General features: G+C 42.3%; 1 protein-coding gene across 1 annotated transcript in view; it reads left to right on the top strand.

Moving 5' to 3' along the window:
* Nucleotides 1-12,466, top strand: part of LOC141092969 (syncytin-A-like) — a 134,389-nt gene extending 121,923 nt beyond the window's left edge. Inside the window, exon 2 of the mRNA XM_073579349.1 lies at nucleotides 10,186-12,466. Coding sequence (XP_073435450.1) covers nucleotides 10,852-11,928 — 1,077 coding nt within the window. The 5' untranslated portion in view covers nucleotides 10,186-10,851 and the 3' untranslated portion in view covers nucleotides 11,929-12,466. The remainder of the gene's footprint in view (nucleotides 1-10,185) is intronic.
* Nucleotides 12,467-18,372: the final 5,906 nt, after the last annotated feature.

Below are 18,372 nucleotides of genomic sequence, written 5' to 3'. Positions count from 1 at the left end.
TCAGTATCTTCTCTGACATCACATCTGGTCCATGAGCTATTGTTAAATCACTACTGTGTCTGTGTCAGTATCAGCTGTGACATCACATTTGGTCCATGAGTCATTGTGACATCAATACTGTGCTTCTATCAGTATCTTCTGTGACATCACATCTGTTCCATGAGTCATTGTGACATCATTACTGTCTGTCTATCAGTATCTGCTGTGACATCACATATGGTCCGTGAGTCATTCTGACATCACTAATGTGTGTCAGTCAGTATCTGCTCTGACATCACATCTGGTACAGGAGTCATTGTGACATCACTACTGTGTTTCTGTCACTATCTACTGTGACATCATATCTGGTCCATAATTCATTGAGACATCACTACTGTGTTTCTGTCAGTATCTGCTGTGACATCCCATCTGGTCCATGAGTCATTGTGACATCACTACTGTGTTTCTGTCAATATCTGCCATGACATCACATCTGGTCCATGAGCTATTGTGACATTTCTACTGTGCTTGTGCCTGCATCTGCTTTGAAATCATATCTGGTCCATCAGTCATTGTGACATCATTACTGTTTGTGTCAGCATCTGCTGGGACATCACATTTGGCTCCTGAATCATTGTGACATCATTACTGTGTGTCTATCAGTATTTTCTGTGACATCACAGCTGGTCCATGAGTCATTGTGACACCACTACTGTGTTTCTATCAGTATCTGCTGTGGCATCATATCTGGTCCATGAGTCAATTTGACATCACTACTGTGTGTCCATCGGTATCTACTGTGACATCAAATCTGGTTCCTGCGCCATTGTGACATTACTACCGTGTTTCTGTCAGTATCTGCTGTGACATCACATCTGGTGCATGAGTCATTGTGACATCACGACTGTGTTTGTCACTATCTACTGTGACATCCCATCTGGTCCATGAGCTATTATGTGTTTATGTCAACATCTGCTGTGACATTTTATCTGGTCCATGAGTCATTGTGACATCACTATTGTGTGTCTATCAGTATCTGCTGTGACGTCACATCTGGTTCCCGAGTCATTGTGACATCACTACTGTGTTTCTGTGTGTTTCTGCTGTGACATCACATTTGGCTCCTGAGTCATTGTGACATCACTAATGTGTTTCTATCAGTGTCTGCTGTGACATCACATCTGGTCCATGAGTCATTGTGACAACACTACATTGTTTCTGTCAGTATATGCTGTGATATCACATCTGGTTCCTGAATCATTGTGACATCACTACATTGTTTCTGTCAGTATCTGCTGTGACATCACATCTGGTCCATGAGTCATTGTGACATCACTACATTGTTTCTGTCAGTATATGCTGTGATATCACATCTGGTCCATGAGCTATTGTGAAATCACTACTGTGTTTATGTCAGCATCTGCTGTGACATCACATCTGGTCCATGAGTCATTGTGACATCACTACTATGTTTCTATCAGTATCTTCTGTGACATCACATCTGGTCCATGAGCTATTGTGAAATCACTACTGTGTTTACATCAGTATCTGCTCTGACATCACATCTGGTCCATGAGTCATTGTGACATCACTACTGTGTTTCTGTCACTATCTATTGTGACATCATATATGTTCCATGTGTCATTGTGACATCACTAATGTGTGTCTGTCAGTATCTGCTCTGACATCACATCTGGTCCATGAGTCATTGTGACATAACTACTGTGTTTCTGTCACGATCTACTGTGACATCACATCTGGTCCTTGAGTCATTGAGACATCACAACTGTGTTTCTGTCAGTATCTGCTCTGACATCACATCTGGTTCCTGAATCATTGTGAAATCACTACTGTGTTTCTATCAGTATCTGCTGTGACATCACATCTGGTCCATGAGCTATTGTGATATCACTACTGTGTTAGTGTCAGCATCTGCTGTGACATCACATCTGGTCCATGAGTCATTGTGACATCACTAATATGTGTCTGTCAGTATCTGCTCTGACATCACATCTGGTCCATGAGTCATTGTGACATCACTATTGTGTATCTGTCAGTATCTCCTCTGACATCACATCTGGTCCATGAGCTATTGTGACATCACTACTGTGTAACAGCATGTGCTGTGACATCACATCAGGTCCATGAGTCATTGTGACATCACTATTGTGTGTCTGTCAGTATCTGCTGTGACATCACATCTGGTCCATGAGTCATTGTGACATCAATACTGTGCTTATATCAGTATCTTCTGTGACATCACATCTGTTCCATGAGTCATTGTGACATCAATTCTGTGTGTCTATCAGTATCTGCTGTGACATCACATCTGGTCCATGATTCATTGTGACATCACAACTGTGTTTACATCAGTATTTGCTGTGACATCCCATCTGGTCCATGAGCTATTGTGTGTTTATGTCATCATCTGCTGTGACATTTTCTCTGGTCCATGAGCTATTGTGACATCAGTACTGTGTTTGTGACAGCATGTGCTGTGACATCACATCAGGTCCATAAGTCATTGTGACATCACTATTGTGTGTCTGTCAGTATCTGCTGTGACATCACATCTGGCCCATGAGTCATTGTGACATCAATACTGTGCTTCTATCAGTATCTTCTGTGACATCACATCTGTTCCATGAGTCATTGTGACATCACTACTGTGCTTCTAGAAATCAGTATCTGCTGTGACGTCACATCTGGTTCCCGAGTCATTGTGACATCACTACTGTGTTTCTCTGTGTTTCTGCTGTGACATCACATCTGGCTCCTGAGTCATTGGGACATCACTACTGTGTTTCTATAAGTGTATGCTGTGACATCACATCTGGTCCATGAGTCATTGTGACATCACTACAGTGTTTCTGTTAGTATATGCTGTGATATCGTATCTGGTTCCTGAATCATTGTGACATCATTACTGTGTTTCTATCAGTATCTGCTGTGACATCACATCTGGTCCATGAGTCATTGTGACATCACTACTGTGTTTCTGTTAGTATCTGCTGTGACATCACGTCTGGAGAATGAGTCATTGTGACATCACTACTGTGTTTCTGTCAGTATATGCTGTGACATCCCATCTGGTTTTTGAATCCTTGTGACATCACTACTTTGTTTCTATCAGTATCTGCTGTGACATCACATCTGGTCCATGAGCTATTGTGACATCACTACTGTGTTTGTGACAGCATCTGTTTTGACATCACATCAGGTCCATGAGTCATTGTGACATCACAACTGTGTTTACATCAGTATTTGCTGTGACATCCCATCTGGTCCATGAGCTATTGTGTGTTTATGTCAACATCTGCTGTGACATTTTATCTGGTCCATGAGTCATTGTGACATCACTAGTGTGTGTCTATCAGTATCTGCTGTGACATCACATCTGGTTCCCGAGTCATTGTGACATCACTGCTGTGTTTCTTTGTGTTTCTGCTGTGACATCACATCTGGCTCCTGTGTCATTGTGACATCACTATTGTGTTTCTATCAGTGTCTGCTGTGACATCACATCTGGTCCATGAGTCAATGTGTCATTCTTTCAGTATCTGCTGTGACATCACATCTGGTCCATGAGCTATTGTGATATCACTACTGTGTTTGTGTCAGTATCTGCTGTGACATCACATCTGCTCCATGAGTCATTGTGATATCACTAATGTGTGTCTGTCAGTATCTGCTCTGACATCACATCTGGTCCATGAGTCATTGTGACATCACTACTGTGTTTTTGTCACTATCTACTGTGACATCATATCTGGTCCAAGAGTCAATGAGACATCACTGCTGTGTTTCAGTCAGTATCTGCTGTGACATCACATCTTTTGCATGAATCATTGTGACATCACTACTGTGTTTCTGTCAGTATCTGCTGTGACATCACATTTGGTCCATGAGTCATTGTGACATCACTACTGTGTTTCTGTCATTATATGCTGTGACATCACATCTGGTTCTTGAATCATTGTGACATCACTACTGTGTTTCTATCAGTATCTGCTGTGACATCACTTCTGGTCCATGAGCTATTGTGACATCACTACTGTGTTTGTGACAGCATCTTGCTGTGACATCACATCTAGTCCATGAGTCATTGTGACATCACTAATGTGTGTCTGTCAGTATCTTCTCTGACATCACATCTGGTCCATGAGTCATTGTGACATCACTACTGTGTTTCTGTCACTATCTACTGTGACATCATATCTGGTCCATGAGTCAAAGAGACATCACTACTGTGTTTCAGTCAGTATCTGCTGTGACATAACATCTTTTGCATGAATCAGTGTGACATCACTACTGTGTTTCTATCAGTATCTGCTGTGACATCACATTTGGTCCATGAGTCATTGTGACATCACTACTGTGTTTCTGTTAGTATATGCTGTGACATCACATCTGGTCCATGTGCTATTGTGACTTCACTATTGTGTACCTGTCAGAATCTGATCTGACATCACATCTGGTCTATGAGCTATTGTGACATCACTACTGTGTGTCTGTCAGCATCTGCTGTGACATCACATCAGGTCCATGAGTCATTGTGACATCACTATTGTGTGTCTGTCAGTATCTACTGTGACATCACATCTGGTCCATGAGTCATTGTGACATCAATTCTGTGTGTCTATCAGTATCTGCTGTGACATCACATCTGGTCCAAGAGTCATTGTGACATCACAACTGTGTTTACATCAGTATTTGCTGTGACATCCCATCTGGTCCATGAGCTATTGTGTGTTTATGTCATCATCTGCTGTGGCATTTTCTCTGGTCCATGAGCTATTGTGACATCAGTACTGTGTTTGTGACAGCATGTGCTGTGACATCACATCAGGTACATAAGTCATTGTGACATCACTATTGTGTGTCTGTCAGTATCTTCTGTGACATCACATCTGTTCCATGAGTCATTGTGACATCACTACTGTGCTTCTAGAAATCAGTATCTGCTGTGACGTCACATCTGGTTCCCGAGTCATTGTGACATCACTACTGTGTTTCTCTGTGTTTCTGCTGTGACATCACATCTGGCTCCTGAGTCATTGGGACATCACTACTGTGTTTCTATAAGTGTATGCTGTGACATCACATCTGGTCCATGAGTCATTGTGACATCACTACAGTGTTTCTGTTAGTATATGCTGTGATATCGTATCTGGTTCCTGAATCATTGTGACATCACTACTGTGTTTCTATCAGTATCTGCTGTGACATCACATCTGGTCCATGAGTCATTGTTGATAGGAACTGAAGGAGTTAAATTGAGTTCTGTCTATGTTGCATTCTCTTGTTTAAAACCTTATCTGTTCTTCGAGGAGATGTCTCAGACATCTCCCTTGTGAACCAAGGTCAAATACCTCTGCTTTTTCGCCTTAATGACTTTCTTTGTCAAAAACAAGTTGTAAAATCATTTGTACTGCGCATGTCTGTAAAATGTTTAAATTCTTTACTATAAAAGACGGAAGCCTAACTGATAAGCCAGAGGCGTCTTGGCAGGCATCCCGAGTGGTATTATACAGCTGGTGTCTGTGTTATTCTTCTCGACGGAGCAATTGATTAGAGACATATGATGCTTCACACCTAAGAACATCGGTCCTTCAGTTGAAAGAGTAATCTGAGGGATTCCGACAGTTTCCTGGCGCCCGAACAGGGACTTGATATAGGCACCTCTCCAAGACTACCCGATCTACAGACCACTCCAGTTACTGATTAAATTGTGAACAGCAGACCTAAACACCTGGCCAGGTAAGAGATCAATTTTTCTCTTCTCTGCTCTTCATAATCTATCATTATAGCTAAGGTCCGTATAAAGGGGAATCTAGTAGAGGAGGGGGCCGTAAAATCAGGTCCATATAAGAACTCTGAGGAAATCGGGTGTGACACGCATATGTAATTTCTGCTCGAATGAGAGGTTACTGTAGGTTCTGTCTGTGCACAGCTATTTTTAGAAAAAGAGCTGATGCAAATCAAAATGGGAGAGGTCTGACATTACGGAAGATAAGGCTGGGTGAACAGTTCATACTGCGCAGCCCGGACGGACAAGTTTTTTACAATAGACGGTTCCGCACTAGGAATAGAGGAGGTTGTTGAGTGACTGCCTTGATTTGAAGGACTGTGAAAAGTAGACAAATAAGCTGCACAGTAGGTATTCGTTCAAAGAGTGGTGATATTGCCTAACTGGGTCATGTGACAGCGTCCTTTCGGGGAGGTCACCGCCTAAGCTTAAATCAACACCCTTTACGAATAAACCTTGTGACAGATAAGAGTGTGACCGAATGAGCACAGGACCGTGAAATGAGCCTGTGACAGGATATGACTGAAGAACCCCGATAGATGGACACTTTGTTTACAATCCTGTGTGTTGTGGGAGTATTTCTGTTCGGATGCTACATAGCATATAAGTACACGAAACACGTAGTACACCGAGGAACAGACACTCCATTTAGCCTGTTAGCACCTTAGGAAGAAGGTAACGAGGTATATTAGAGCCTAGTCTTGAGCTTACCCAATACACCACCTAAGGCAGGGGACTAACAGGAAGACAACAAGAGAGACAGGATAAGAATAAAAGATAAGATGGGGAACAGTCAGGGAAAGATACCTGAAGAAGGAGATTGGTTATGTGATATAATTGAGGATAGATATGGAAGTAGTGCAGCAAAGAACCTGGAAAAAGTATTAATCAAATCCAAAGTGCAAGATAGGCAGGCTGTGTGAATCCTTGTATATATGTCTATGAGAACCTCTGAATAAGATGAGAGATGAGTAATTGAGTATAAAAAAAAAAAAAATCAGTGAATGAGCACGTATGAATGAATCATCACACATCATTTTTGTGTCAAGAGATTTGTGACCTTTCTAGTTGTGGTGGAATCCCGGACAGATGCGTTATAGATATTTCAAATCTACATCTGAGACTGAATGAATTGAGTAATGATATAGTTCGTGTTATATGTGGCATTACATTGTAAAGTTTCCTGAATGCATTTGGCCAGAAAAAGGGCAAGGCATGGTTAATCTCATTATACAGTTATCTGCCCTTACAGTGAAATCCCGTGATTTTGAGTTTCTTTGTAGAAATTGATTTTGATAAGTCTAAAGAACTACAGAATTCTGTGAAGGACGACGCTGCATTCTGATGGGAGGGGGGAATGATACCGCTGCGTAGTTTTTCTTCTCCCTTCGCTCTTATCTCTGCTGAGTGTGAGCTGTGCTCAAAATTCTCTGTAATTCTATCCGTAAGGTACGCGCTGAAAGATTTGTGCATTTTAAAGCAACAGTACTTAATTGAAGATTGGAAGTTAAAAGTAAGATATGGTGCCTAATTTAGAAGGGAATTGTAAGTGATTGTTTGGTCATTGTAAGTGATTGCTTGGTCATTAATGTGTTTGAACCTGCTTCTAGTTGTGTGATTGATTTGTATAGCAAATTGTGTCAAATTACAAGAGACAGAGAAGGAAGGAAGCAGTAAAACAAGTGGGACAAATATTGAAAAAGGCAAAAATACCAGAGTGTGAATGTTTGGATGTACAAAAAGGCACAGACAAGGGAAGAAAATAGCAAGTGAATAAATGATGCTTGAGAATGTGCAGCAGTGTGGAAGGTGTATTATGAATGTTTGATTGACAAAGTGTAACCAGAGACCCAGACAAAACAGATGGACTTGTAAACACTGTGGTCAGACTCAGACAAATCCAGACTGAATAGCTACTTGTGTGACCTGTGCTACTGACCTAAGAGAATTGCACTAAATCCTATCCAGACAAGATCATAAGAAGCTGACATAATAGTGTGGATAGTGGGTAGTGGGGACATTGGCCCTTGAGGAGTAAGCTGACAGTAGACATCAGACGGCCAACCCCATCAGGACCTAGAAGTGTGACTAGAATAAGAAAGATGCAGGTGTATTATCCCTGGAGCCCCTCTGACCAGCTAGCTTTGCTGAAGCAGCTGCCTGCCCCTGAAGACCAACCATTCCCGTTTTACAGACACGTAAAGGAAGTACAGCAGACATATAAGTGTACCTGGGCAGACCTAGAGAGGTTGGTGAGTTTAAAGGCAGGTGACGCACTAGATCATATAATTAAGACACATACAGATGTGACAAAGAATCAGGCTTGGGGCAATAAATCTGCACGATCTGGGGAGACGTACTGTGAGTCACTAAGACAATGGGCTGCAGTGGAACAATCAGAGCAGTCCGTACTCCTGACTAATGTGACACAGCAAAAAGGAGAGAGAGTAGAGATGTACTTTGGACGGTTACAGCTGAAATGGGCAGACATGGGGTACATTTGCATAAACCCACTTGATGTTAGAATACTGGTGAATGCATTCATTGACGGTATGAACAAAGACTTACGAGACGCAGTACAGACAGCCAGACCTGAATGGAGACATGTAGATCCGAAAGACCTCCTTAAGGTAGCTAAAGAATTTGAGCAAACAAGGACAATAAGACAACCTGTCATGTATGATGGAGCACAAGGAAAAAAGTGGAGACGTAATAGGGAAGACATGTGAGATGACACTGACGTTTCTTTTGACAATCTATTCCCCACATGACATCCATGCCATACTCCTACAAGTTCAACCAAAACATCTGTCTATGGCCAGACAGCTCCGACTTGAGTGTGCTCTACTAATTCCTGAGTATGTCACTCCTCAAAAGATGTAACGTTCTGAATCCAGCCACCCTCCTGCCTGTGGATTCAGAAAAGGGGGAATTGGTGACCGTATTGGCAAGTGAGGAAGGATACTTTGACATGACGCATGAACATGTCTGCATAGAACTGATGAGTCAGGAGACAGTTGGGTTTGCACACATTCATGAAAAACCTGTTCCTAATGCAGACTTTGAGTTTCTTTTTTGTAGATGGCCCCAGATACCACCAGGATGGACGATTCTACACTGGATATGCAGTAGTATCCTCACATGAGGTAATCCGAGCGGAACCACTCTCTCCTCACATGTCGGCGCAGGAGGCAGAGTTGAAGGCACTCACTGAGGCGTGTAGAGCCGCTGCAGGTAAAGTCGCTAATATTTTCACAGATTCGAAGCCCATTAAAAATGCAGAGCTGGTGAAACAATTGATGGAGGCATTGATGTTACCAGTCCAGGTTGGCATTGTCAAGGTAAAAGCACACACAAAGGTGACTCCGTGGAGGTAGAGGGCAATAGAAGGGCGAACGAGGCTGCTAAAATAGCACATGGCGGCCTAGAGAGAGCAGTGGACGGTGGCGGGGAGTCAGCGTATTCCAGCCACATTGGGTCTAGATGTCCTGAAATCCCTCCAGCAAAAGGCTGCCCAAACAGAGAAGGTACACCGGGGGAGACTGGGAGCTGAGCTGAACTCAAATGGAGTATGGGAGAATAAGGATAAAATGTGCCCACCAAAGTCCCTGTTCCCAATCATGGCGCAAGCAGCACATGGCCCCAATCACACCTCAAAAAGTCACATGTGTGCCATGGTAGATGCCTTCTGGATCGCTCCTGGCTTCAGTTGCGCAGCCGCGAAACTTGTACAATCATGCCTCATCTGTGCACAGCACAACCCAGGTAAAACAGTAAAAGTCCCTAAGAAAGCGACACCTAGGCCTCTCTACCCGTTTCAGAGACGGCAGATTGACGACATACAGCTACCAAGGTAGGAGTGTATGCAAATATCCTAGTATGTGTAGATCTCTTCTCTGGATGGCCAGAGGCCTACCCGGTGAAAACGGCTACAGCTCGAGCCACTGCAAAGACACTGGTGATGGAACTAGTACCACGATTCGGTGTCCCTGAAACAATTGAATCAGACAGAGGTACACACTTTACTGCTGAGGTAATGCAAAATGTAATGCAAATGATAGGTGTAGAACAAGCATTTCATACACCCTACCACCCACAGAGTTCAGGGAAGGTAGAGAGAATGAACGGGACACTAAAATTGAAAATACAGAAAACCATGGAACAAACCCATAAACCATGGCCAGAGTGTCTCCCATTAGCATTATTCTCAGTAAGGTACACACCCACGGGGAAAGCTAAACTGTCACCCTTCGAGATACTGTTTGGAAGACCACCGAACACAGGGTTGTACTACCCACAGGTCTTAACACTTAATGTGGATAATTTGACAAGTTACGTAATCCAGTTGCAAAAGCATTTAACTCAAATGCATTCTCTAGTTTTCTCTTCCATTCCAGATCCAGATAGTGTGGAAGGAACTCACTGTCTACAACCTGGTGATTACGTATATGTCAAGAAACACTCCAGAAAGACCCTTGAACCCCGATATCAAGGACCTTACCAAGTACTCCTAACAACGCCTACTTCTGTTAAGTTGGAAGGACGACCAAACTGGATCCACGCATCGCATTGCAAACTAGCCACAGGAATTAACAAAGCATAAGAGTGCATAATGTTTTGGTTTGGTTTTGTTGCATTTTCTGTAATAATGGTAGCTGCGTGGGATAGTTTAAATTCTCCAATGTCCTTGAATAATAAGTTTATACAACATCATGAAAAAAATACTAAATGATTGGTCAAAAGACACTCAGTCTCCAGCAGACTGCTGGATCTGCACACATTCACCAGTATCAGCCACTAGTATTCCGTTCCTTGTTATTCCTGTGCCACCCGAGGAATTATTTGCCTGGACCAGTTGTTCTGATACACTTGCTAATAATGCCACAAATAATGTGAAGTTATGGAACACAACTGTCGGTATACCTATTGTGGGATGGGTAGGATAACCTTGGTGGCAGGGTAATCTTTCAGGAAGTAATACACACCTTCAATATCTGGCATATAAGGGGGGGGCTTGGGTACCCAGGAATAGAACTCGATTAACCTACCTGGGGCAAATTCCAATGTATGGCCTACAAGTTAGTTTTAATGTAACTTCCCACTCTACTGATGCCTTCAAACCAATACTGCTAGAAAGAAGGTTGCATAACACGTCCTGGGAGTATTCCAATTTATTTCCCCAGGGCAATAATGAAACTTGTTTTAATATTTCAGGTAATATACCTTGCAACGAGTCATCTGGATATGAGAAAGGAACTCCCACCTGTGGAAATCCCGATGTAGGGTATTGTAGCCCTTTAGGACAACTTCCAAATTGGTGTATGCTTCAGAATGTATCTGCGTTCATAGATTTAGTTCATAGACTGGTATTACAACATTCAGCCCTATGGGACCTATCTAGTGACATGTACTGGATATGTGGAGACAATGCATATAAATGGTTGCCAGTAGGGGTAAAAGGTGCTTGTAATCTGGGTCGTTTGACTCCAGCTACCTTTGTTATTCCGAATGACCAGTTGAATACTCAGAGCATACCTAAACACACGTTGTACAAAAGAGCTGCTGACAATACACCTCGCCTCTCTGGGAGACCACATATAGTGCAGATGAGTGTGGCTAATAAAATTGTCAGTTCTATTTTTATTTATCCTATGATTACTCAAATGTGGGATAAATTAGTCAGGGCTACAGATTACTTAGATGACCAAATATGGGATATATTGGATATATTGAACACCACCGTTGCTGTCCAAAATCAGCTCATCATAGCCACTAATCAGCATACCATAGTATTAGATTATTTAACTGCAGCGCAAGGAGGTATGTGTCAAGTCATCGGACCAGCTTGCTGTCATTATATAGATCCCAACAGCATTATAAAGTTAAAATTGAAAATAGAGGATGTTCAAAAACTTAGAGATCAGTACGATAAAGACAATGATCGTACTAAGGATAGTTGGTGGTCAGATACATTCTCCTTTCTTAATCCAGCTAATTGGTTTAAGGGTATTGGAGGCTGGATAACTGGGATTATACTAAGTCTATTACGTATTGTTGTTTGTATCTTCGTAATATATGTGCTATTGAAACTTGTTTTTTGGTGTATCTCTGTATGCAAGAAAAGATGTAGAAATAGATAAGGACGTTTGACTGTAAACAACAAGAATTTAACTATTATTCCTTTGAGTCCTAGATTGACATCTCATTTCTGGCATGAAGGAGCGTACTCTTGCAATGATGGACGTGGCTTCAGTATCTGGGGGATGGAGAAGGTAGAAGACCTGTCTCCCTTGGGCAACCCGTCGGCCTGGGATAGTACCTGGTGAACGAGCCACTATCCGCTGTTGTTGCAGGATCCAGTGTTCCAGATTGTGGAAAATGAAGATGTCAAAGGGGGGAATGATAGGAACTGAAGGAGTTAAATTGAGTTCTGTCTATGTTGCATTCTCTTGTTTAAAACCTTATCTGTTCTTCGAGGAGATGTCTCAGACATCTCCCTTGTGAACCAAGGTCAAATACCTCTGCTTTTTCGCCTAAATGACTTTCTTTGTCAAAAACAAGTTGTAAAATCATTTGTACTGCGCATGTCTGTAAAATGTTTAAATTCTTTACTATAAAAGACGGAAGCCTAACTGATAAGCCAGAGGCGTCTTGGCAGGCATCCCGAGTGGTATTATACAGCTGGTGTCTGTGTTATTCTTCTCGACGGAGCAATTGATTAGAGACATATGATGCTTCACACCTAAGAACATCGGTCCTTCAGATGAAAGAGTAATATGAGGGATCCCGACAGTGTGACATCACTACTGTGTTTCTGTCACTATCTACTGTGACATCATATCTGGTCCATGAGTCTTTAAGACATTACTACTGTGTTTATGTCAGTATCTGCTGTGACATCACGTCTGGAGAATGAGTCATTGTGACATCACTACTGTGTTTCTGTCAGTATATGCTGTGACATCCCATCTGGTTTTTGAATCCTTGTGACATCACTACTTTGTTTCTATCAGTATCTGCTGTGACATCACATCTGGTCCATGAGCTATTGTGACATCACTACTGTGTTTGTGACAGCATCTGTTTTGACATCACATCAGGTCCATGAGTCATTGTGACATCACAACTGTGTTTACATCAGTATTTGCTGTGACATCCCATCTGGTCCATGAGCTATTGTGTGTTTATGTCAACATCTGCTGTGACATTTTATCTGGTCCATGAGTCATTGTGACATCACTAGTGTGTGTCTATCAGTATCTGCTGTGACGTCACATCTGGTTCCCGAGTCATTGTGACATCACTGCTGTGTTTCTTTGTGTTTCTGCTGTGACATCACATCTGGCTCCTGAGTCATTGTGACATCACTATTGTGTTTCTATCAGTGTCTGCTGTGACATCACATCTGGTCCATGAGTCAATGTGACATTCTTTCAGTATCTGCTGTGACATCACATCTGGTCCATGAGCTATTGTGATATCACTACTGTGTTTGTGTCAGTATCTGCTGTGACATCACATCTGCTCCATGAGTCATTGTGATATCACTAATGTGTGTCTGTCAGTATCTGCTCTGACATCACATCTGGTCCATGAGTCATTGTGACATCACTACTGTGTTTTTGTCACTATCTACTGTGACATCATATCTGGTCCAAGAGTCAATGAGACATCACTGCTGTGTTTCAGTCAGTATCTGCTGTGACATCACATCTTTTGCATGAATCATTGTGACATCACTACTGTGTTTCTGTCAGTATCTGCTGTGACATCACATTTGGTCCATGAGTCATTGTGACATCACTACTGTGTTTCTGTCATTATATGCTGTGACATCACATCTGGTTCTTGAATCATTGTGACATCACTACTGTGTTTCTATCAGTATCTGCTGTGACATCACTTCTGGTCCATGAGCTATTGTGACATCACTACTGTGTTTGTGACAGCATCTTGCTGTGACATCACATCTAGTCCATGAGTCATTGTGACATCACTAATGTGTGTCTGTCAGTATCTTCTCTGACATCACATCTGGTCCATGAGTCATTGTGACATCACTACTGTGTTTCTGTCACTATCTACTGTGACATCATATCTGGTCCATGAGTCAAAGAGACATCACTACTGTGTTTCAGTCAGTATCTGCTGTGACATAACATCTTTTGCATGAATCATTGTGACATCACTACTGTGTTTCTATCAGTATCTGCTGTGACATCACATTTGGTCCATGAGTCATTGTGACATCACTACTGTGTTTCTGTCAGTATATGCTGTGACATCACATCTGGTCCATGAGCTATTGTGACATCACTATTGTGTACCTGTCAGAATCTGATCTGACATCACATCTGGTCTATGAGCTATTGTGACATCACTACTGTGTGTCTGTCAGCATCTGCTGTGACATCACATCAGGTCCATGAGTCATTGTGACATCACTATTGTGTGTCTGTCAGTATCTACTGTGACATCACATCTGGTCCATGAGTCATTGTGACATCACTAATGTGTGTCTGTCAGTATCTGCTGTGACATCACATCTGGTCCAAGAGTCATTGTGACATCACAACTGTGTTTACATCAGTATTTGCTGTGACATCCCATCTGGTCCATGAGCTATTGTGTGTTTATGTCAACATCTGTTGTGAAATTTTATCTGGTCCATGAGTCATTGTGACATCACTACTGTGTGTCTATCAGTATCTGCTGTGACGTCACATCTGGTTCCCGAGTCATTGTGACATCACTACTGTGTTTCTGTGTGTTTCTGCTGTGACATCATATCTGGTCCATGAGTCATTGTGACATCACTACAGCGTTTCTGTCAGTATATGCTGTGATATCACATCTGGTTCCTGAATCATTGTGACATCACTACTGTGTTTCTATCAGTATCTGCTGTGACATCACATCTGGTCCATGAGCTATTGTGACATCACTACTGTGTTTGTGTCAGCATCTGCTGTGACATCACATCTGGTCCATGAGTAATTCTGACATCATTAATGCGTTTCTGTCAGTATCTGCTCTGACATAACATCTGGTCCATGAGTCATTGTGACATCACCACTGTGTTTCTGTCACTATCTACTGTGACATCATTTCTGCTCCATGAGTCATTGAGACATCACTACTGTGTTTCTGTCAGTATCTGCTGTGACATCACATCTGGTCCATGAGTCATTGTGACATCACTACTGTGTTTCTATCAGTATCTGCTGTGACATCACATCTGGTCCATGAGTCATTGTGACATCACTACTGTGTTTCTGTCAGTATATGCTGTGACATCACATCTGGATGTTGAATCATTGTGACATCACTACTGTGTTTCTGTCACTATCTACTGTGACATCATTTCTGCTCCATGAGTCATTGAGACATCACTACTGTGTTTCTATCAGTATCTGCTGTGACATGACATCTTGTCCATGAGCTACTGTGACATCACTACAGTGTTTGTGTCAGCATCTGCTGTGACATCACATCTGGTCCATGAGTCATTGTGACATCACTAATGTGTGTCTGTCAGTATCTGCTCTGACATCACATCTGGTCCATGAGTCATTGTGACATCACTAATGTGTTTCTGTCACTATCTATTGTGACATCATATCTGGTCCATGAGTCATTGAGACATCACTACTGTGTTTCTGTCAGTATCTGCTGTGACATTACATCTGGAGCATGAATCATTTTGACATCCCTACTGTGTTTCTATCAGTATCTGCTTTGACATCACATCTGGTCCATGAGTCATTGTGACATCACTACTGTGTTTCTGTCAGTATATGTTGTGACATCACATCTGGTTCTTGAATCATTGTGACATCACTACTGTGTTTCTGTCAGTATCTGCTTTGACATCACATCTGGTGCATGAGTCAATGAGACATCACTACTGTGTTTCAGTCAGTATCTGCTGTGACATCATATCTGGTCCATGAGTCATTGTGACATCACTACTGTGTTTCTGTCAGTATATGCTGTGACATCACATCTGGTCCATGAGCTATTGTGACATCACTACTGTGTTTGTGACAGCATCTGCTGTGACATCACATCAGGTCCATGAGTCATTGTGACATCACTACTGTGTGTCTATGAGTATCTGCTGTGACATCACAACTGTGTTTGCATCAGTATTTGCTGTGACATCCCATATGGTCCATGAGCTATTGTGTGTTTGTCAACATCTGCTGTGAAATATTATCTGGTCCATGAGTCATTGTGACATCACTACTGTCTGTCTGTCAGTATCTGCTGTGACGTCACATCTGGTTCCCGAGTCATTGTGACATCACTACTGTGTTTCTGTGTGTTTCTGCTGTGACATCACATCTGGCTCCTGAGTCATTGTGACATCACTACTGTATTTCTATCAGTGTCTACTGTGACATCATATCTGGTCCATGAGTCATTGTGACATCACTACAGCGTTTCTGTCAGTATCTGCTCTGACTTCACATCAGGTCCATGAGCTATTGTGACATCACTACTGTGTTTGTGTCAGCATCTGCTGTGACATCACATCTGGTCCATGAGTCATTGTGACATCACTATTGTGTTTGTGTCAGTATCTGCTCTGACATCACATCTGGTCCTTGTGCTATTGTGACATCACTACTGTGTTTGTGATAGCATCTGCTGTGACATTGCATCAGGTCCATGAGTCATTGAGACATCACTTTTCTGTGTCTGTCATTATCTTCTCTGACATCACATCTGGTCCATGAGCTATTGTGAAATCACAACTGTGTTTGTGTCAGTATCAGCTGTGACATGACATCTGGTCCATGAGTCATTGTGACATCAATACTGTGCTTCTATCAGTATCTTCTGTGACATCACATCTGTTCCATGAGTCATTGTGACATCACTACTGTGTGTATATCAGTATCTGCTGTGACGTCACATCTGGTCCTTGAGTCATTGTGACATCACAACTGTGTTTACATCAGTATTTGCTGTGACATCCCATCTGGTCCATGAGCTATTGTGTGTTTATGTCAACATCTGCTGTGACATTTTATCTGGTCCATGAGTCATTTTGACATCACTACTGTGTTTCTATCAGTATCTGCTGTGACGTCACATCTGGTCCCCGAGGCACTGTGACATCACTACTGTGTTTCTGTGTGTTTCTGCTGTGACATCACATCTGGCTCCTTAGTCATCGTGACATCACTACTGTGTTTCTATCAGTGTCTGCTGTGACATCACATCTGGTCCATGAGTCATTGTGACATCACTACAGTGTTTGTCAGTATATGCTGTGATATCACATCTGGATCCTGAATCATTGTGACATCACTACTGTGTTTCTATCAGTATCTGCTGTGACATCACATCTGGTCCATGAGCTATTGTGACATCACTAATCTGTTTGTGTCAGCATCTGCTGTGACATCACATCTGGTCCATGAGTCATTGTGACATCACTAATGTGTCTGTCAGTATCTGCTCTTGTGATGTACAATGTCTGCAAGATATGTTTTCTGTTGCAATGTGCTAACAAACCCTCCATTTTCTTTGAGAAGCTGCCTGCCAGTGTCTCAGTTACATTGCACACCACAGCAGCTTCCCTTCCCCCGAGTGCCATAAACCAATTTCCTGTCACCCCATTTGGCTTCTCTCAGCTTCAGCTGAAAGAGGAAAAAAAAGTGCGGGAAAGGAAAACTCTTTGTTTGAAATAAAGGTTAGAGGTAACCCTTTAAGAGCCTGCCCTGCGAAAACCGTACCAAGTAGAGATATGGAAATCATATTTTTGTAACCTGAGCGGTCCCAGCTTCGATACCGCGTATCTTTCGAAGTTCTACCTTGTCCAGAACCTGAGATAGGATTTCCGCCCAAATGGACGGTCATATCGCATAGATGTTTGATGTTTTCTTGATAGGCTCATTACGCTGGGAAACATGATACCACTGATGAGTCCATACCAGCTTCTCCCATAAAGTTATAGCTAATCTAAGTTTTGTAGCCAAAATATAATTTGGATAAGAGAGGTGGGATCAACCCAGAATGCACCTCTCTGTGATGTCACATAGGAAAGTCTATAAGGCATTCCCTGGCAGAACCAGCTCAGAACAGCTGCAGAGTCCGTGCTGACAAGAACTCAGATAAGTGGAGACGCGCAGCTCCGCCTCCACCCGCCTTAAAACCACATGGGATGCCTAACAACAATATGGAACTGTGAGTGTAATCTTTGTTTTCTCCACTTTTATTTTATACCTGTACTGTACATATTTTAGGTCTCAATTTTATAGCAACTTTTATCTGTAATCACTGTCCTCTTTCGGAAAATAAATGAAATAATTATTTAGATCTGTCTCCATGCTCTAAGAATCGAACTATACGCCTTTGATAGATAATCGCTACTAATTCAAGGGGTTTGCCACGGACCCCCTTAATTTAACACTGTGAATTAAGTAACTGTGACTGGTGGCAGCGCGTTGTGCACGGCTATTGCGGCTTGCTGGCAGTCCAGAAGGGTCTTATATTGCTGAATAAGGGTCTGCGGCCACAGCATTGATAATTCCCTTACTGCAGAAGCCTGATTGCCGGTTCACAACAGGCAG

The sequence above is a fragment of the Dendrobates tinctorius genome, unplaced genomic scaffold (assembly GCF_039654945.1).
Source record: "Dendrobates tinctorius isolate UK_male_01 unplaced genomic scaffold, ASM3965494v1 ptg000062l, whole genome shotgun sequence".
NCBI classification, from domain to species: domain Eukaryota; kingdom Metazoa; phylum Chordata; class Amphibia; order Anura; family Dendrobatidae; genus Dendrobates; species Dendrobates tinctorius.
Note: the sequence above shows the minus strand (reverse complement) of the source record. Positions and strands in the feature narration are given on the sequence as shown.